General features: G+C 43.4%; 1 protein-coding gene across 3 annotated transcripts in view; it reads right to left on the bottom strand.

The window, feature by feature from the left end:
- The window catches only part of GNAQ (G protein subunit alpha q), a 342540-nt gene that overhangs the window by 219177 nt on the left and 101962 nt on the right, over positions 1 to 21401 (bottom strand). For all 3 annotated transcript variants that reach the window (XM_038769485.1, XM_038769486.1, XM_038769487.1), the window contains exon 3: positions 5973 to 6157. In XM_038769485.1, the coding sequence (XP_038625413.1) occupies positions 5973 to 6157 (185 nt within the window). The remainder of the gene's footprint in view (positions 1 to 5972; positions 6158 to 21401) is intronic.

Raw genomic sequence — 21401 nt, 5'->3', positions numbered from 1 at the left:
GCCCTTGGACACCAGGAACTGGGTCTATTTCTCATCTGCGCATTTCTTTTTCCCCCATTGTTTTGTAAACATTAGGTAGTCAATAAATAATATTGAAAGAATGAATAAATAAAAATATCATATTTTAAATCTAGCAAATTACATACTGATAACAAACACATTTACCTCCCATTTTGGTAGAAAAGATTTCTCTCATTATGAGACATATCATGGTTGAAGTCAGAAAAAAAGTCACAACGATCTAGTGGTTGTAAAGACCAGGTCATTGTAGACTTGGTGATAATTCATGAATCAAAAAACAACCAAGTCTGAGTATGAACCACGTTGATTATAAAAAGCCCACAAACCAGTTCCTTATTTGTAGTGACTACAGATTCTGATAATGCACACTAAAATCTTCAATGAGCAAAGAGATCATGCGAAAGGACCAACAAATTGAGGATCTAACATATAAAGCACGGAATTCTTCAGAGACACTTTCTGAGATAAGACGTGAGGATGAACGTGACAACATATCATCGATCATTTGCTCTGCATAGGCTCCATGAAGCTCTGCCAATTCCAGAACACACTTCCATTAACTGAAGAAAATATTCATCATACTGAAGGGGAAATGTTAAAACTTTTACCTCGGCACAGGCAATACGATAAAGGCTGAAAATGCATTGGCAGCATAATTTGTAATATATTCACTTGGAGTTTAAAATGGCTCAATTCATACCTCGAGGCCAATCACACGTAACATGAGTGTTAATAGCAAACCACTAAAAGCTACATTTGAGAGCTACATTAGTCTACTGCACAAAGGTAGAAGAGTAGTAATTAACCTCGATCATTTTTATAATTCCCAGACTACAAAATTGAGGGCCTACTTTTATAACAAGTCAGATTGCAACCTGTATACAATAAAAACGACTACAATTTTAGACCACTAAAGTTTAGAAGCATCATTCAGCAGCAAATCTCTAAACGAAGGGCAAGCAAGTCCAGACGTGGAAACAAAAGAGTTGCATGGTACCTACCCAGATCAGTTCAGCTGAAATGAAGTAGATGAAACTCTGTCTCGTTCATGACTGAAACAAGGTTTGCTCTTTGGGGAGAAGGGAGGGCTCAGGGGGTGAATCAGAAGGGGGACATGGGATGTGAAAAATTATATGTAATGCAGAAAAACTTGCTTGACAATAGGAATGGAAAATATATGTCGTTGTAAGACATACTACACTGGCATTTGGGGATTACATCAACAGATACAATAATGTTGCAAAAAGCATATGACAGCGGCAGGTAAAGGAATTACTCTATTGTACTCTCCCAGGTGCTAAGTACAGTGCTCTGCATATAAGTGCTCAAAAAATACCAATGATTGACTGCTGGACTGAGTTGACACCATATTAGAATTAAGAAGTTGTGAGTGTGTTGAAAAACAGCTGCAGCAGAGGTATTGGGACAGACTCATAATTACAGGCAAACAAATTCTGGCCTCACAACCAGATATTCAGCTGGTTGAGATATTTATTAAAACAGTGGAACTTACTGATTCTTGCTGTTGCTCAAAGCAGAAATATGCACAAAAGATAAATAAAAATATGGGGCTCATCAATAAAGTGAAATAAATGCAGATACTTGAGTACATCAAAATTGTCAATCATCATTATCATGGGGACTGCTACTACATTTTTATGGTATTTGTTAAGAGCTTACTATGAGTCAAACACTAATCTAAGTGCTGGGGTAGGTACAAGTAATTAGGTCGGACACAGTCCCTGGCCCACATGGAGCTCAGAATCTAAGTAGGAGGGGGAACAGGCATCCCCATTTTACAGTTGAGGAAACTGAGGCACAGAGAAGTGACTTGCCCAAGGTCACACAGCAAGCAAATGGCAGAGCCGGCATTAGAACCCAGGTCCTTCTGACTCCCAGGCCCATGCTCTCTCCACTAAGCCACACTGCTTCTTACTTTGAATAAATGGAGCTGGAAATTCATCATAGAGAGACCTCAGTTAAAAAGGTGATATATCTGGATGGCTGTCACAAAACCAGGAGATTTTTCTAACTTTAATAGATCACAGTAATGCACAAAAACTCCTCACTATTGGCTTCAAAGCTCTCCATCACCTTGCCCCTTCTTAACTCACATCCCTTCTCTCCTTCTACAGCCCAGTTCACACACTCCACTCCTCTGGTGCTAACCTTCTCACTTGGTCTCCTTCTCGCCTGTCCCGATGTCAACCCCTGGCCCTTGTCCTACCTCTGGCCTGGAACGCCCTCCCTCCTCAAATCTGCGAGGCAATCACACTTACCCCCTTCAAAGCCCTACTCACAGCTCACCTCCTCCAAGAGGCCTTCCCAGGCTAAGTCCCCCTTTTCCTCAGCTCCCCCCAACCTCCACATCACCCAGACTCACAGCCTTTGCTCTACCCCCCATAGCACTTGTGTATATATGTACATATCTATAATTCTATTTATTTATGTTTATGTCTGCTTACTTGTTCTGATATCTGTCTCCCCCCTTCTAGACTGTAAACCTGGTGTGGGTTTGTCTCTATTGCTGAATTGCACTTTCCAAGCGCTTAGTACAGTGCTCTGCACACAGTAAGCACTCAATAAATACGATTGAATGAATGAATGAATTTGCTCTAAAATCCATATTATTACAAGGAGTGAAGACCAGATTAATCTGAGAATTTAAAATACTGTACAATAGGAGAGGTCAGTTCTCTCCCATTTTGAAGGGAATGTAAACACAGCAGTGTGGGATTGCATTGTAAACACTGAGAAATTGCCTCTGTTCCTGTTTCTGACACCTTTGCCCCACCCAACCCATTGTACTTTTGAACGTCCACACCCTTCAAATTAGGGAAAAATCAAGCTTATAATAACAACTCAACAATAGACGATTTTATCGGCTAATGCCAGCATTGTTATAATTTGTCAAGTCCAGATTATTCTGAAAAATAAAATACAGTATCAGAGAAACCCCTCAGAGGAGTCCTTAACCACTGCTGAACTACAAAGCAGAGATAATAATAGTAATTTTGGTATTCGTTAAGTGCTTACTGTTTGCTGGGAACTGTACTAAGCACTGGGGTGGGTACCAGAAAATCAGTTTGGACACAGTCCCTGTCCCATGTAGGGCTCACAGACTCAATCTCCATGTTACAGATGAGCTGAAGCCAAGAGAAGTGAAGTGACTTGCCTAAGGTCACACAGCAGACAAGTGGCAGAGCCCAAATTAGAACCCAGACCTTCGGAAATGCCATTGCCTCCAGAAGTGTTTCCTTGACTGCCTTGATATTTAAGAAACGACAAGATTAAAGCCCCACCCTTGCTTTTCAAATTCAGGTTTCCCCTCTGTGCTACTGTGGAGTTCCAATGCTCATGAAACCCACCGAGTTATCTTGGGCAGTCGGAGTTGCACAAGCCAGCAGTAGATTTAAGGAAGTCAGGTAATTAACTGCTTTGGAGGCTGGGTGTTTTTGGGGGGGGGTTTGAGGTTCTTCCCTTTCCTTCCCTCACAGTTTAATGACATGAAAAGGCATTTTAGGACCAGAACCTTGCTCTAGTGGGTTTATGAAAGCTCCCCAGTGTGGATGCCATGATCATAGAGAACCAGACGGTGTAATTTCAAAGAAACAGGAAGGGGGAATAAAGGCTGATTTGGGAGAGAGCTGAGTGCCTTTCAGGTACCAATGTGCAGCTGAGGTAGATGGAATTTGGTGATTGTGGGTCATGGCAGGGTGCCACCTTCATTAACAAAATTTTAGTCCTTAATTGTAGTTTACCTTGCACATGTGTTTTGGTTGAAGGTCTGAACTAGCTGTTAGAATATGCAAATTGACTGTTTCCCTAGTAAATGTTCCTCTTTTCACATTTTTATGAGATTACTCAATGATATAGTAGAACTGACTTCAGTAAGTACATAATCGGTTCTTCCTGACTTCAGGAGGAACCTTAAATGGGTTCTTCTTAGCAATTGCATATGTATAACTCTCTTTGGTCTAAAACATTCTTGCAGGTTGGTTCGATCCAATTGAGCACTTAGAACAGTGGTTGACACATAGTAAGTGCTTAGCAAATACCACAAAAAAAAGTAACCCTGGTCCTGTCGGTCAGTCAGTGGTATTTATTGAGCACGTACTGTGTCACAGCACTGTACTAAGCACTTGGGAGAGAACAATACAATAGAGTTGTAGACATGATCCCTGCCCTCAAGGAGTTTAAAATCTAGAGGAATCCCATGGAACAGAAGCTTGACTCCTAAAACTGTCAGTAGCACTATATTCCAGGGCAGGAAAGAAATTTTGTTGGATCCTTAAAAAGAAAAAATGGCTCTGAGGGTAAGAAGAAATTTGAACAGAATGTTAAACCCAATCCACCTAGCATTATTCCTGTGAAGCAGCATGGCCTCGTGGAAAGAGTACGGACCTGGGAATCAATAGACCTGGGTTCTCATCCTGCTGTCTCCCTGGGCAAGCCAACCAACCCCTCTGTGCCCCAGCCTTCCCATCTGTAAAATAGAGATGAGACACCTGCTCCCCCAACCCCAAACTATGAGCCGCAAGTGGGACAGGAACTGTGTCTGTCTGGATTATCTTGCGCCTACCTCATCACTTTAGCACAGTGTTGAGCACAGAGTATGTGCCTAACAAATACCACAATGATTATTTATTACTATTCCTGCTTGTCAGTCAGTCAATCGTATTTACTGAGCACTTACTGTGTGCAGAGCACTGTACTAAGCAGTTGGGAGAATACAACAATACAAACACACATTCCACATACACAGCAAGCAATTATCTGGATGCTTGAGATCCCCAAATACATTTTGGTCTGAATTATCCATAGATTCCAATTCAACTCCTTAACTATCTGGGAAAATTGGGACCAAACTGAACTTTTGGGACTAAATCATCCAGATCATTGTAGAATTGTCCTTTGGTTTGACGATGATGCAGCTGAAGGTGAAGTTGTATCTACAAGAGTACAGGTTGGTGACAGAGAATCTTTTACAGTTTGTTCACGAAATACAATGGTACATCTCTTCAGGTCCCTTGCCATTTGGGTGAGCACTACTACGTCCTTAGTGGTTAAAAGATGAAACGGATGCCACCAACACTTTAAAGTCAGAATATTTTCAGTAGCATCAGATACTCCAATACTAGATATTTGCAAGGTTAGATTCTTTTTTAAAGGTTCGAACTCTGTATTTATTATTTCTCAAAGGTGTCAATCCTTTATGAGTTCACACACACCCACACATCCATACCCCCTCAATCAATCAATCGTATTTATTGAGCGCTTACTATGTGCAGAGCACTGTACTAAGCGCTGTACTAACCCTCACACACACACACGCCCCACCCCATCCCCCACCCCTCTTCAGGTAGAGTTACATGTTCTTATTCTGAAATAAAGTTGAAGCTGTAATTCTACGGAAGAGAAGTCAAGAAAACCAGAACAAAATTGGACTTAATGACCCTAAGCTGTCTGTTTATTTTTAAACAGAACACCAAGGATATAAGTTTAGATTACATCATTAGCGCTGGCTTTTTTCAGTTTTGCTAAACTTTCAAATTTGTAAAATTTACTTTGTGGTGAATAATATGCCCACCCAAGGTGGAATTTAAACCACATACGTAATTCTCCCCTCTATTTTCATATTTTAATTTTCCCCAATATCAAAACCCTCATTTAAATAAATGTATGTATCTGATCTTGGCTTCCACAGATGGTATAGAATCCTCATCAATAATGTTACAATTTCTTCCAAGTATGTTTTTTTAAAATATTATGGGGCAACACTTACTCTAGCAGACTGCCTACTGAATATCTTCTGTTGGAGTAAAGGAATGGGGGCTGAAATTCTATGCTAAAATTCCATCGAGTAGTTATGCATTTCCCACTCTTCCAGGGTCTACTTTTATTGTGAAAATGGACCTTTCGCAGCACTGCATACAAAAGGCAAAACTTACCTTATTGTGTTCAAACTTGTATGGGATTTTGAGTGTATCCATGGCTCTGATCATGGCCTGCATGGCTGTAAATATGTTCTGATACACCAATTTTGTGAAGCCCCTTTTATCTTCATCGGAATAGCCTGATCCATGGATGATCCTCATTTGCTTGATGAATGTGCTTTTGCCACTTTCTCCTGTTCCTGTAAAAAAAAAACAAAGCAATAATGATGGCTCATCAGAACTCAGGCAAACCATACAGCACAGCAGTCCTTGAGAACTACAAAGTTCAACTGGGATGCAGGACTCGGTAGCCCTCAACGACTCCTTAGGCAAGGGCTTTGATCTGTCAGAATCTGATCATGGAGTGGCAGCCATCCTCTAGGGATGGAATGGTCCATTTCAGGTGAAATGGTACAATAGTTAATTAATGGTCAAACTGTAGAGGGGATATTCCAAACCATTAAAAAGGGAGTGGACACAAAAACACTTTCATAACACCATCCCTTTGAGAGCCAAGGCAGCAGAGAGTGTCAACAGCAGACCTGTCACTCTAAAGAGTTATAATCTACAGTTTTATGAAATGCACTGATATTAGTATTCTTAACCTGACAAAAAAACAAATATGTTTACTCTTGTGCCCTCCATCTCCTCCCCTCTCACCTCCCCCCCCCCCCCCAACCTCCCCCAGGAGTGTTGAGAGTGCTGCTGGAAGCTGTCTGAAGTTCCTAGGCGGTTCAGCCAGAATTTGATTCTGGAAATACTTCATTTAAGAGAAATGTTGTTTGCAGAGATAGAATGGAAAAACAATACCCAAAAGTCTCTAGTAAGGATTTTTTTTTCCTTCTTTCAGATGACACATACAGACACAATAGCTTCTAAGTAGGTAAGTAAAATAGTTGTTGTAGCAGGAATATCAGATGAATTTCTCAAAAGAAGCAAAATGAGGTTAACAGACTTGCTACAAGATCTATCCAATTCTTTTCCCTATCTCTTTGGCCCACCCATACTGATACCTTGATTTGGAAAACTGACATCTTTTGCCTTTCTTTTTCCTTTTTCTTCAAGGATCGCCACTTCCGACACCTTCCTATTCCTCTTCCAAGAAGTCACACATTTCCTGTGACTCTACAGGACTGGAGATAGCCCCCTCTTGAACCTGTCTAAGCAGTCCAGGTATATGAGGGAAGCTGCATACACTGGTGACATCAAGCGCTAAGTACAGTGCCAAGCGCTTAGTACAGTGCTCTGCACACAGTAAACACTCAATAAATACGATTGAATGAATGAATGAATGAATGAATGAACTCGGGATTCCTCAGCATTCCAAAATCCCCTTCCAATGGAGGGAGGGCAGGACTGGAATTCAGACAGCATTTAGGAGAGCCAGATAAGGAGCCAAACTCCTTGGGATTGAAATCCTAGACCATCACAGACCTAGAGAGATACCTAATATGCCATCTAGTACAATCTCCCCGCCTCAAGATAGCACAGTGCATGCTATAAGCACTCAAATACTCCAGAAAGATGTAGTGGGTTTTGATGAGTGGGAAGGAAAAAAATAAGGTGGCAAATCCTGCTTAACTTGCATAAATTGAGGCAATGTTTTTAAATTCTAACACCACTTTTGTGGGGCATTTCTCTCACTTTCAATATTTACTTCAGATTGAATGAATTAAACAATAAACGTTTTTGTCGTCAACAATGTCAAAAAGTTAAAACATCTATTCAGATGCTATAGAATGAATAAGGAATAGCAAGGAATGTAACATAAGAACCTAACGTAAGAACTGAATGACCTGAGTTCTTTTTGTCATTCCCTTACCCCAAAGTCAGAAAAAAAATGATGGGGGGAGGGGACTCTTGGACTTCAGCATCTGCCTTAATCAATCAATCAATCAATCGTATTTATTGAGCGCTTACTATGTGCAGAGCACTGTACTAAGCGCTTGGGAAGTACAAATCAGCAACACATAGAGACAGTCCCTACCCAACAGTGGGCTCACAGTCTAAAAGAGTGGGCTCACAGTTCACTTTTGGTTTTCAGATAGCTGAATTTCATTAACAACCTCCATCCGAAAAGTCAAAGAAGTAGTAGGATTTACACATAAATTCCCAGAGGCTATTTCTCAGTGACCAAAGGTCAACAAGCACAATCCTTTGCTGAAAGTTTAAAAACGTATACCTATGGCTAGCTGCTAACCTCATTTCTCTGCAACTCTACTCTTTCAATACATCAAAGATGTTTAGAAATGGAATAGTCAACATCCGTCCTCCCGCCTCCCACAAAATGTGGAGGGGGGGTGGGGGCTGGGGGCAGGAGAAGAGTGAAACAGAGAGGAGAGGGAGGAAAATGGAGGGGCCAGATCCCTCGTGAGGCTTCCTCCCTTTCCTCATCCCCACCCAGCCATGACTGTCACCATTCCCACCATTACTGCCATAGCTCCTCCTCCTCCCCCACATTATTTGACTAACCCTTTAATCTATTCCGACTTTGTTTTTCTTTTATCTCTTCTCAGAGGCTGCCAAAGCATTCATTCAGCCTCAACAACATGTGAATGAGTAATGTGAATAGTATCACCTCCATTTTAAATATGGGCACTTCTGACCCTACAAGGTCTTAAATTCATTAAAATATTTGAAGGATATGTTAAAAAAATGCTAAGAAGGGAAGTGTGACTATTATTTCTAAGTGTGATTTCCAAATCTGTTAAAATAAGCCTATAGTATCCTTACCAAGAAGAGTGCTTTAAAGTTTCACAGTATTTGGTAGTAGCCAAGATACAGATTAGAAATAAAGCTCATGAAATAGATGGTTACCCTATTACTCAGCTTAAGGTCTGCATTTCCCTTGTGTCATCCATTCCTTTCCAGAGGAAAAAGGTCTTGATGGTGTCATTCTAAACTGCAAAATTATCAGGGCTAGTATTGCCTCATATTGCCCCTTAAATCCTTCAAAAAAAAAAAAACAAACAATGGAATAAAACAGCCATGAAATTAAGTACTGGTCCACATGTCCAGGCCTAAAATAAATTGAATATACTCAATGTCTTTTTCTATTCCCCTTCACTTTATATTTTAAGAGAATCTGTGCTTCTGAAGGAATTCTGATTATATTTGCTCTAAGAAGATACATGGATTCCTTTCACCTTGTAATGTATGGAGCAGTAGAAAGAGGTTAGCTAAAAGAGGTTAGGGATAGCGTTAATAGTGTGGACCAGAGCAGTGCATATTTTTTGAGCCAGTGAAGTTTTGCAGAGTTAATGCTTTTCAAAAACCATTTGCACAGCTGGCAAGGAGTGACCAGAGACTGAGCAATTCCGGAAAAGGATGTTTTATACCGCTATATGAAAACTGTTACAATGGAATTTATCAAAGCCGTCAGAAGGCAGAGAGGCTGACTAACTAAAAAGAATTCCTTAACTTTGAGCCTCTGCTAGAGAAAAGGTTTCCCTAGTGATTGTTAGTATTCTTCACATTCCAGTTTAAGCCCATTTAATTTTGTTCAGGGGAAATGGAAAACAACTGGTCACGTGCTTGACTACCATTAAGCCTTCCATCAGAGTCCTGTTCTCTTAGGAGACAATTCCAGTTCCTTCAGTCTCTTCTCAAAGGTCCTATTTTCCAAGTACTATTAATCTTCTGAACTCAAAGTCCCTCCTAGGTTGTGGACACCAAATTGAAAAGAGCAGTTGTGGAAGTTTCCCTCCATCACTGAGTATACCATTAGAATTTATTCGTGGTTCCAACTTTCTATGTTCCTTTTGATGGACCCCAGGATCTTGCAAGTTTTTCTAACAACAGAGCTACATTGCTTGGGAAAATACCGAAGAAGTATTCTGCCGACAAGGGGCTTGCAATCTTATGGGGGAGCCAAACATATATGAATTAAGGACAAATAGTAGTAACATGGGGGAAGAACAAGGAAGTAGGTAGTAGAGAGTAGGTAATAGGTAGTAGAGAGAATATGCAAGGATGAATTATTAGAATGAATTAAAGTAACAGAATATACAATTGCACATGCATTCATAAATAATAAGAATGGATATGAATGCATAAGTGGTAAAGGTAGCTGTAAGATTGATATTCCTTAGAGTTGGGAAGTGATCAGGGGAGGCTCCCTGGAGGAGGTGGCATGTTTAGGAAGGCTTTGAAGGTGGAGAGGACTATGGTCTGCAGATTCGGCAAGGGAATTCCATGTCAGGGAAATAGCGTGACCATCAGGTGGGAGGCAGGACAACTGAAAGTCAAATACAGTTGGATGAGTTTAGAAGGAATAAAATCTATAAACTGGAAAAAAAAAAAACCCTTAAAGTCAGTGCTAGGGAATTTTGTGATTGGGGGGTTGTTTTGACAGAGAGAGAGATGGGCAGCTACTGGAGGTTTTTGAGTAGTGGAATCATATATGTCTCTAAAAGATGATGTGGGCAGCAACCTGAAATATGGACTGAAGTGGGGGAAGAGGCTAGAGGCAGGGAGATAAGAGAAGAGGCTGATGCAGCAGTGTAACTTCTAGGACAAAGAGCTTGAACCAAGGTGGCAGTTATTTGGATAGAGAGGATTTTGAGGGCATTGATTGATAGATTATGCTCTCCAAGTGCTTAGTAGAGTGCTCTGTCCACAATAGGTACTCAATAAATAATACTGATTGATTGAAGGAGTGAAGCTGGGAAATGTTTTGGAGGAGGAACCAACAGGACTTAGCAGTTGATTGATTGCGAACAGAAAGAGAGTGAGGAGTCAAGCATGACACTAAGGTTGCAGGCTTCTGGTGGTGCAGAATGAGGGAAAATTAGGAGTAGGGAAGGATTTGTGAGGAATGATGAGAAGTTCAGTTTTAGACATATTAAGTGTGAAGTTTCACTGGGCCATCCAAATGGAGATGTCACAGAGGCAGGAGGAAATGCAATATTGAATAATGGGAGAGAGGTTGAGGCTAGAAAGGTAGATAATAGGAGAAGCAGCATGGCATAGTGGACAGAGCTCAGGCCTGGGAGTCAGAAGGTCAAGGGTTCTAATCCCGGCTTCACCACTCATCTGCTATAATGACCTTGGGCAAGTCACTTCACTTCTCTGGGCCTCAGTTCCCTCATCTGTAAAATGAGGATTGAGACTGTGAGCCTCACGTGGGACAGGGACTGTGTCCAACCTGATTCGCTTGTATCCACCCCAGTGCTTAGTACAGTGCCTGGCACATAGTAAGTGCTTAACAAACACCATCTCTATTATTATTATTATCTATTTCCTCCTCTAGGCTGTAAGCTTGTTGTGTGCAGGGAATGTGCCTGTTAACACTGTTGTGTTGTACTCTCTCAAGCACCTAGTACAGTGCCCTCTACACAGTAAGCACTCAATAAATATGACTGAGATTGACTGATTTGGGATATTCACCCTTGCACTTGGATCTGTATCTTTTATTCACCCAACCCTCAGCCCAACAGCTTTTATGTCCATATCCAGAATTTACTTTAATGCCTGTCTCCTCCTCTAGACTGTAAGCATCTCATGAGCAGGGAACATGTCTAATCAACTCTGTTATATTGTGCTCTCCCAAGTGCTTAGTACAATGCTCTGCACACAGTAAATGCTCAATAAATGCAACTGATTGATTGATTTGCAAGTCATCTGAATTGGGGTGGTAGCTGAAGCCAGGGAAGGGAACAAACTCTCAGAGAGTTCTTGAAGCACTAGAAGAGCAGGGGACCCAAAACAGAGCTTCGCAGGACAGTCATAGTTATGGGATGAAAGGTGGAAGAGGATCAGCATGGCTTAGTGGATAGAGCACGGGCCTGGGAGTCAGAAGGACCTGGATTCTAATCCTGGGGCTGCCACATGTCTGCTGTGTGACCGTGGGCAAGTCACTTCACTTCTTTGTGCCTCAGTTACCTCATCTGTAAAATGGGGATAAGAGTGTGAGCCCATGTGGGACAGGGACTGTGTCCCACCTGATTTAACTTGTATCTACCCCAGCACTTAGAACAGTGCTTGGCACATAGTAAGCAGTTAACAAGTACCATTATTATGATTATGATTACTAGTCTCCATTGAAAAAGAGAAGGAGTGAAACAGAGAGGAAGCAGTGCAAGGTGTAGGAGAACCAGCCAAGTACTATGCTGGCAAAAATCAAGATCTGATAGCATTTCAAGGAGAAGAGAGGAGGGGGTAGTTAACAGTACCGACTAACCCCTCATTTACCCACCCTATCCTCCCTCCTTTCTGCATCACCTATGCACTTGGGTCTGTACTCCCTAAGCACTTTAATACTCACCCATCCTCTACAGAACTCATACCCACATCCTAATACACTGTTACTTCTCCTCTCGGTAATTTATTGTAATGTTTGTCTCACCCATCCCAACTCTGCCACATGTCTGCTGTGTGACCTTGGGCAAGTCACTTAACTTCTCTGAGCCTCAGTTACCTCATCTGTAAAATGGGGATTAAGACTGTGAGCCCCCCGTGGGACAACCTGATCACCTTGTAACCTCCCCAGCGCTTAGAACAAAGCTTTGCATATAGTAAGCACTTAATAAATGCCATTATTATTATTATTACCCATTAGATGGCAGGCTTCTTGAGGGCAGGGAACATGTCTACCACCTATATGTGCTGTATTCTCCCAAGTGCTCTGCACTTAGGAAACTTTCAATAAACACCATTGATTGATTGATTGATCAAAGGGAGCTCAGAGGTCAAGAAGGATTAGAACAAAGTAGAGTCTGTTGGACTTGGCTATGAGGAGGTCCTTGGTGACCCTCAAGATGCTGTTTCAGTGGAATAAAAGAGACAAAAATGTGACTGTGGTGGATCAAAAAGAGAGTAAGTGAATGCAGCAGGTTTTTCAACTTATTCAAGGAGTTTGGACAGGAAAGGGAGGAGAGAGATGAGCAGATGACGGGACAAAACTGGGGGATCCAGAGATGGTGGGTCTTTTTGTTGTTGTTTTTTTAGTATGGAAGAGATTTGAGTTTAAAGGCAAAGTGTAAGAAGCTCTCTGAAAACAAGACATTGAAGAGCTCAGTATGGGAGAGAAGAAGAACACAGAAGCAAGTGTTTTCAAGGGGTGCTGGAGATGGGGTCAGAGGCAGAGATAGAAGGGATAGATTTAGGGAGCAGGTGGGAGAACTTCTGAAAGACAGCTGGGAAAGAGGAGGAGGAGGAGGAAGGGGTAGTAGAACCGAGGGAAAATGATGGAGGAACTTTGCGAAGGTCCTGACTACTAATTTCCATTTTACCAATAAAGTAGTTGGTGATATCAACAGGGATTACGGAGGGAGGGGGTGGGGGTGGGGTTCAGGGGGGAGTTAAAGGTCTGGAATAATTGGTGGGACTGGAAGTGTGGAAGTCAATGAGGGAGATTTCTCTTTAGAAGTAATGCTGGGCAAAAGAAAGGATTAAATTATAGCAAGTCAAAATGAATTTGAAGTGGCGACGGTTGGCTTTGTGCCTGGATTTTTGCCAGTAGCTTTCAGTTGCACAAGCACCTAAGCAGAGGAAGTGGACTATGGGGGGGTGATCCAGGGCTGGTTGACGGTAAGGGCGGGACAGAGTCACAGTGGGGCAACAGAGGACAGGGTTGAGGACTTGGACTTAAGCATCAAGGAATGGGAAGGTTGCCAGGAAATCCAAGAAGAGATAGCCTGATAGCCAGATTGTAAACTCGGTGGAGGCAGGGAATGTGTCTAACGCTATATTGTACTCTCCCAAATGCTTAGTACAATGCTCTGCACATAGTAAGTGCTCAATAAATATGACTGACTGACAGTGTGTCCAAGGGACAGAGGTCACAGTGGGTAATGATGATAGAATTTGGGGGTGAGAGGGTTTAGGCAATGTTGCATTCATCTGTTTTCTAACCACTTTTCCAAAGTTCCAAATTACCTGGAATTTTAGCATGTTAGTTATGTCTCAACTTCATGTCATCATCTGTGAATTTAAAGAACATACTGTCAGATCACTGATGAAGCAGCGTGGCGGGCCTGGGAGTCAGAAGGACCTGGGTTCCAATCCCAGCTCCACCACTTGTCTGCTGTGTGACCTTGGGCAAGACACTTAACTTCTATGTGGTTCAGTTACCTCATCTGTAAAATGGGGATTAAGGCTATAAGCCCATGCAAGACAGGAACTGTGGCCAACCTGATTAGCTCGTATCTACCCCAGCACTTAGTACAGTGTCTGGAACATAATAGGTGTTTATCAAATACCACTAAAAAAAATGAAAGAATATCTCTAAGTCAACAGGCTACCACATATGGCTGGGCATAAATATGTTTTTTGGTCTTTTTTAATGAATTCAGTTAGAGTGTGTGAAACATCAGCTGGAACAAGCATTTTTAACACACCCAACAGGAAAATCGATGGATTGAAAGCACTTAGCAAGCAACAAAGCCAGTTTCCTGGTATCTGCTTAGAAGTGTTTTCTATTCTACAGGCAAATTTTAGTATTCTCTCAAAGTGTGCAAGGAGGGAGCCCTGTGTCCGTTTCTAATTTCTGTAGAACTATGCAATTCATTCAGAGTCGGAACTGGACATTTTAACAATCTAACCATGATTAGTATGAAAAATTATTTAACACAGAATTAAAAGCAGCTGTTCGCTATTCATAAAAAGCCAATTTTGTTTTCCAGGCTCACATGAAAAAGTTTAATGTGAGACTTCCACCATGCTTTATCCCTGAATTGAAAGAAAGCAGAGTGTCCCATGAGGGGAAGCTTTGTGAATCCTGTTGTGTCTAATCTTTCAAAGCACAGGGGAGTACAAGGCACAAAAGTCTGACTTACTGAAGGGAACATTAGTCTTTAAATAATTTTCAAGACCCCTTAGTAAAATGAAATACATCTATTTGGTTTATATAAAAAGAAATGCACCTTGTTTGTGAAGACATGTTCTTTTGTCATCCAGTTATCCGATATCTTTCAAACACACGACATGGGGAGGGTAATGAGTCTTTGCCAAACCCCTGAATTTGGCCTTCATCTCAATCTCAGCTATTCCCCCCCTAGACTGTAAGCTCATTGTGGGCAGGGAATGGGACTGTTTATTGATACACTGTACTCTAACGCTCAGTACCGTGCTCAGCACACAGTAAGCACTCAATAAATACGACTGAATGAATGAACGAATATTTGAGTTTACAACGTAGGTTCTTTAGCACCATTATTTCATTACTTGATGAAATTCTGGATTTCAGCTGACATCCCACAAGGCTCTGTTGTGATTCCCCCTATATACTCACTTGCTCAGGGAGCCTATTGACTCGCACAACTTCAGCTTCTACCTCTATGGGCTTCTCCCCAATCTAACTCTCCAGCCCTGACCTCTCACCTTCTCTGCAATCTCCCATTGCCTCCTGCCTCCAGGACATCTCCATGGGGATGTCTTGCCAAGTACCATAAAATCAACATGTCTGAAACTGACCTCATCTTCCCTCCCAAATCCACTCCAGCTAACTTTCCCATCACAGTCCACACCACCACCATCACCTTCCCTTTTCCCAAACCCCCACAATGGTAATGATCCTCAACTCTTTGCTGCCTCTTCTAGACTGTGAGCCCACTCTTCTAGACTGTGAGACCACTGTTGGGTAGGGACCGTCTCTATGTGTTGCCAACTTGTACTTCCCAAGCGCTTAGTACAGTGCTCTGCACACAGTAAGCGCTCAATAAATACGATTGATTGATTGACTGACTGACTGATTTCAACTTTCACACTCAAACACACCCCTTCCTCTCCATTTCCTTCCAACTGGCCACCACCCTGCTTCAGGCGCTCTTCATATTCCAACTAAGCTCCTGTAATCAGCCTTCTCACTAGATTGCCTCCCTCCAGCCTCACTCCTCTCAAGTTTATACCACACTTTGCCTCCTGGATCCTCTCCAAAACACCACTCAACACACACAACCCTCCACTCCTCAAAAAACAACAATGGTTTCCCGTTTGCCTCTGCATCAAGAAGAAACTCCTGACCACTGGCTTCAAGGCATTCTACCAGCTCTCTCCCTCTCACATAACAATCGATCAATCATATTTATTGAGTGTTTACTGTGTGCAGAGCACTGTACTGAGCGCTTGGGAGAGTACGTTATTAGAGAGTTGGTAGGCACATTCCCTGCCCACAAGGAATGTCAGTTCTCTTCACCTATTGCATCCTATCTGCACTCTTCATTCCTCCCAAACTGACCTTCTCACTGTGTCTCATTCTCACCTCTCCCATCTCTGACTCTACTTCTTACACTTAGAATGTGAGCTCACTGCGGGCAGGGAACATGCCTATCAACTCTGCTGTATTGTACTCTCCCAAATGCTTAGTACAGTGCTCTGCACAAAGTAAGTACTCAACAAATATGATCAATTGGTTGCCTGACCCCTTGCCCATGACCTACCTCCTTCCTGGAACTCCCTTCCCTTGAAAATCTGTGCCTCAGTTTCCCCATCTCAGTTTCCCCCATTTCCCCTGTTCTCCCTCCTACTTAGACTGTGAGCCCCATGAGGGACAGGGACTATGTCCAACCTAACTAGTCCATATCTTGTTGTTGTTGTCTTATGCTGTTGAGTCGTGTCCAACCCATAGCGACACCACAGCCCTTCTAGACTGTGAGCCCATTGTTGGGTAGGGACCATCGCTTTATGTTGACGACTTGTACTTCCCAAGCGCTTAGTACAGTGCTCTGCACACAGTAAGTGCTCAATAAATACAACTGAATGAATGAATGAATCTCTCCCAGAAAACCCCACCTCCATCTGCAATCGTTCTGATAGTGTATCCATAGAGTTTTCTTGGTAAAAATACGGAAGCAGTTTACCACTGCCTCCTTCCGTGCAGTAAACCTGAGTTTCCACCCTCGACTCTCTCCCATGCCTCTGCTGCCCAAAACAGGTGAGTTTTGACTTGTAGCAGATTGCCCTCCACTGGCTAGCCACTGCCCAAGCTAGGAATGAAAATGCCTCTGCTTCACTCTCCCTCCCATAGTCGAGATTGCCCACATCTACCCCAGCACTTAGTACAGTGCTTGGCAGATAGTAAGCACTTAACAGATTTGACCGTTATTACTGTTACTATTATTATTATTATTGAATCCACCAGACCACAGCTCCCCCTCTTCAAAGACTTCCTGAAAATCCGTCTCCTCCAGGAGGACTTCCCCTACCAAGCGCCATCCTAGGCCACATAAATCCCATGATAATCCTTGGCACTATGTCTATTTCAATGAAATGAATTTGCATGTATTTATCTATTTATCCTACAGCGCTTAAGCTCTCAGCACCCATAGTGTGATTCTTTCTTCTGCTCCCACTATTTATAAACAATTTGTGTCTATCTTCCTCATTAGACTGTAAGCTCCTTGGGGGCGGGGGCCATGTCTCTTACTATGGTTACACTCTCCCAAGCACGGAATACAGTACTCTGCTCACAGCAGGTGCTGAATAAATGTTATTGATTACTTGACTGGTTATACCAGCATGAATTCTCCCTTAGTCATGAAGCTCTTCAAATGTAATCATCTTTCTTTGATGTATATTTCTTTTTTATATCCCCCCAAGTGCCACAGTGCTCTGCACACAGTAAGCACTCAAATACTGACAATGATGAGATGGTAATGATATACGGCTGACAGAAAAAAACTGCATTAGAATAGGGAAAAATAAATTGGGTATTGCAACACATGGCCAAGTAATTACCTTGGGATGTAGCAAACAGTGTTGCAAAGTATTTCTTTCACCTTTAATGTAATTCTTGAAGGCCAAAGTTTTATTCTAAATTCCTAGGTGACAGAGTAATCAACCCTAGCACTTAGAGACTGGTTTATACTCTCATCAGCACTCATGTATACATGTCTACTTTATTTTTGACCTCTCTACTTGTAAATATTTTATGTTTGTCTCCTTCATTACAGTTTAAGTTCCTTGAGGACAGGGAACATGCCACTTCGATATTCTGTGGGCTCTCAATACATGCTTTTAGACTGTGAGCCCACTGCTGGGTAGGGACTGTCTCTATGTGTTGCCAATTTGTACTTCCCAAGCGCTTAGTACAGTGCTCTGCACATAGTAAGCGCTCAATAAATACGATTGATTGATTGATTGATGCTACTACCACTACTACTACTACTATAGGAACCGGTGAAGGAGTGGAACCAGAAAAATGTTTTTTGATTGCTATTAACTGTCAATACAGAGTGAGGATCTCTGGGGCCTGGCAGGAAGGACACCCAGAAGACTCTTCAAGTATATCTCTGCACAAGCTTGAGAAAGTCTGCAGAGCTCCAGAGGATCTCAGCCTCCATAGCCAAGTCAGTTAAGCCCAAAGCCCAACACGGCCCTGCCAGGGCAACTTCCATCTTTAACTGCTCACTCTCCACTGGTTCCTTCCCCTCTGCCTTCAAACATGCCCACGTCTCTCCCATCCTAAAAAAACCCACTCTTGACCCCACCTCACCTTCTAGTTATCGCCCTATCTCCCTCCTACCATTCCTTTCCAAACTCCTTGAACGAGTCATCTACATGCGCTGCCTTGAATTCCTCAACGCCAACTCTCTCCTCGACCCCCTCCAATCTGGCTTCCGTCCCATACATTCCAAGGAAACTGCCCTCTCAAAGGTCACCAATGACCTCCTGCTTGCCAAATCCAACGGCTCATACTCTATCCTAATCCTCCTCAACCTCTCAGCTGCCTTCGACACTGTGGACCACCCCCTTCTCCTCAACACGCTATCCAACCTTGGCTTCACAGACTCCGTCCTCACCTGGTTCTCCTCTTATCTCTCCGGTCGTTTATTCTCAGTCTCTTTTGCAGGCTCCTCCTCCCCCTCCCATCCCTTTACTGTGGGGGTTCCTCAAGGTTCAGTTCTTGGTCCCCTTCTGTTCTCGATCTACACTCACTCCCTTGGTGACCTCATTTGCTCCCACGGCTTCAACTATCATCTCTACGCTGATGACACCCAAATCTACATCTCTGCCTCTGCTCTCTCCCCCTCCCTCCAGGCTCGCATCTCCTCCTGCCTTCAGGACATCTCCATCTGGATGTCTGCCCGCCACCTAAAACTCAACATGTCCAAGACTGAACTCCTTGTCTTCCCTCCCAAACCCTGCCCTCTCCCTGACTTGCCCATCACTGTTGACAGCACTACCATCCTTCCCGTCTCACCAGCCTGCAACCTTGGTGTCATCCTCGACTCCGCTCTCTCGTTCACCCCTCACATCCAAGCCGTCACCAAACCTGCTGGTCTCAGCTCCGCAACATTGCCAAGATCCGCCCTTTCCTCTCCATCCAAACCGCTACCCTGCTCGTTCAAGCTCTCATCCTATCCCGTCTGGATTACTGTATCAACCTCCTCTCTGATCTCCCATCCTCCTGTCTCTCCCCACTTCAATCCATACTTCACGCCGCTGCCCGGATTGTCTTTGTCCAGAAATGCTCTGGGCATGTTACTCCCCTCCTAAAAAATCTCCAGTGGCTACCAATCAACCTACGCATCAGGCAGAAACTCCTCAACCTCGGCTTCAAGGCTCTCCATCACCTCGCCTCCTCCTACCTCACCTCCCTTCTCTCCTTCTACAGCCCAGCCCGCACCCTCCACTCCTCTGCCGCTAATCTCCTCACGGTGCCTCGTTCTCGCCTGTCCCGCCGTCGACTCCCAGCCCACATCCTCCCCCTGGCCTGGAATGCCCACTCTCCGCACATCCACCAAGCTAGCTCTCTTCCTCCCTTCAAGGCCCTACTGAGAGCTCACCTCCTCCAGGAGGCCTTCCCAGACTGAGCCCCCTCCTTCCTCTCCCCCTCCGCATTCTCCCCGCCTTACCTCCTTCCCCTCCCTACAGCACCTGTATATATGCATATATGTTTGTACGCATTTATTACTCTATTTTATTTGTACATATTTATTCTAATTATTTTAGTTAATATGTTTTGTTTTGTTCTCTGTCTCCCCCTTCTAGACTGTGAGCCCACTGTTGGGTAGGGACCGTCTCTATATGTTGCCAACTTGTACTTCCCAAGCGCTTAGTACAGTGCTCTGCACACAGTAAGCGCTCAATAAATACGATTGAATGAATGAATGAATGAATGAACTCCCCTGCCCTCCTGCCATTCCCAGTATCAGATAGATGCCAAGGCAATGTCAAACCAAAGCTGCTTGATGCCCAAATCGCAAGTGGCCAGGAACTGCCTGATGCATGAGCTTGCCACCTCGGGGTTGCTGGGTGCCCTGGAAGCAGATTGCCAGGCATATCCAGTTCGGCCAAGGGCACTACCAGGTCAGTGCTGCTGTTTCACAGTGGGAACAAGGACAGTTAAAAAGCAGCATGGCCTAGTGGAAAGAACGCGGACCTGGGATTTGAGGGACCTGGATTCGAGCCTCCGCTTCCTATACTTGTCTGGGGGGGTGACCTTGGGTAAGTCACTTAGCCTCAGTTTTGTCATCAGTAAAATGGGAATGATATACCTATTCTCTCTCCCCCTTAGACTGGGTACCCCGTATGGGCCATGGACTGTATCTTGGCCCTGTACAGTGTTTGGCACAGAGAAAGTGCATGACAAATACCACAATTATCATTATTAGTTACATGATGGGATGGGCCCACACAGTGGACCGGGCAGGCCGGGTCTTGGATTTCTAGCCTCCTTGGGATTCTACCTCTTTCTCCCCTTCCCAACCCGCAGGCCAAAGTTCACCCTCTTCCACTTTCCACCAGTATGCATGCACCTCTTCCACCACACATACTCCCCTCCTTGATATGGCCAGGGCTATTTTTAGCCCAGAGCACTGGCTTGGGCTGAGATAAGAATTTGGGAGGAGGGCAGGGAGGATAGGGTGTATTGTAATAACTCTTGTGGTGGGTCACCCTGATGACTGTGGAGGGTGTCCTCCCTCCCCCCCCTCCGCTCAGGGTAGTGAGTTATTGCAACTGATCCTTGGGGGAAATTGATGAAGTTGCTCTGTCTGTCCAAACAGTAACCAAAACAAGCACATCTGCTATAAGCTACACATATCGTTTTTTACATTAACAAGAATCTGTGCACTAGTTATCTTCACCGGCAGCCTATAAATAATTAGCTTTTATAAAATGGTAATGGGTGGGGGTAAGGGAATTAAGTGACTAAAGGGATAAAGCAATTTTATTACTCCAATTAACACTTTTCAGCCTTTAAGCATTTCTCACAGCCTGGTCTTGATTATCTAAATATTTCAGCTAAAAGTATTCCCTGACCTAAATTATCTTGATAACTGGTAGAATTGACTTGATGAAGGCACATCTCCTCCAAGAGGCCTTCCCTGATTGAGCCTTCCTTTTCTCTTCTCCCACTCCCTTCTGCATCGCCCTGACTTGCTTCCTTTATTCATCTCTGCTCCCAGCCCCATAACACATGTACATAGCTGTAATTTCTTTATTTATTTAATTCATTTAGTCATATTGCCTGTCTCCCCCTCTAGACTGCAAGCTCATGTG

The sequence above is a fragment of the Tachyglossus aculeatus genome, chromosome X4 (genome assembly GCF_015852505.1).
Source record: "Tachyglossus aculeatus isolate mTacAcu1 chromosome X4, mTacAcu1.pri, whole genome shotgun sequence".
Taxonomy (NCBI): domain Eukaryota; kingdom Metazoa; phylum Chordata; class Mammalia; order Monotremata; family Tachyglossidae; genus Tachyglossus; species Tachyglossus aculeatus.
Note: the sequence above shows the minus strand (reverse complement) of the source record. Positions and strands in the feature narration are given on the sequence as shown.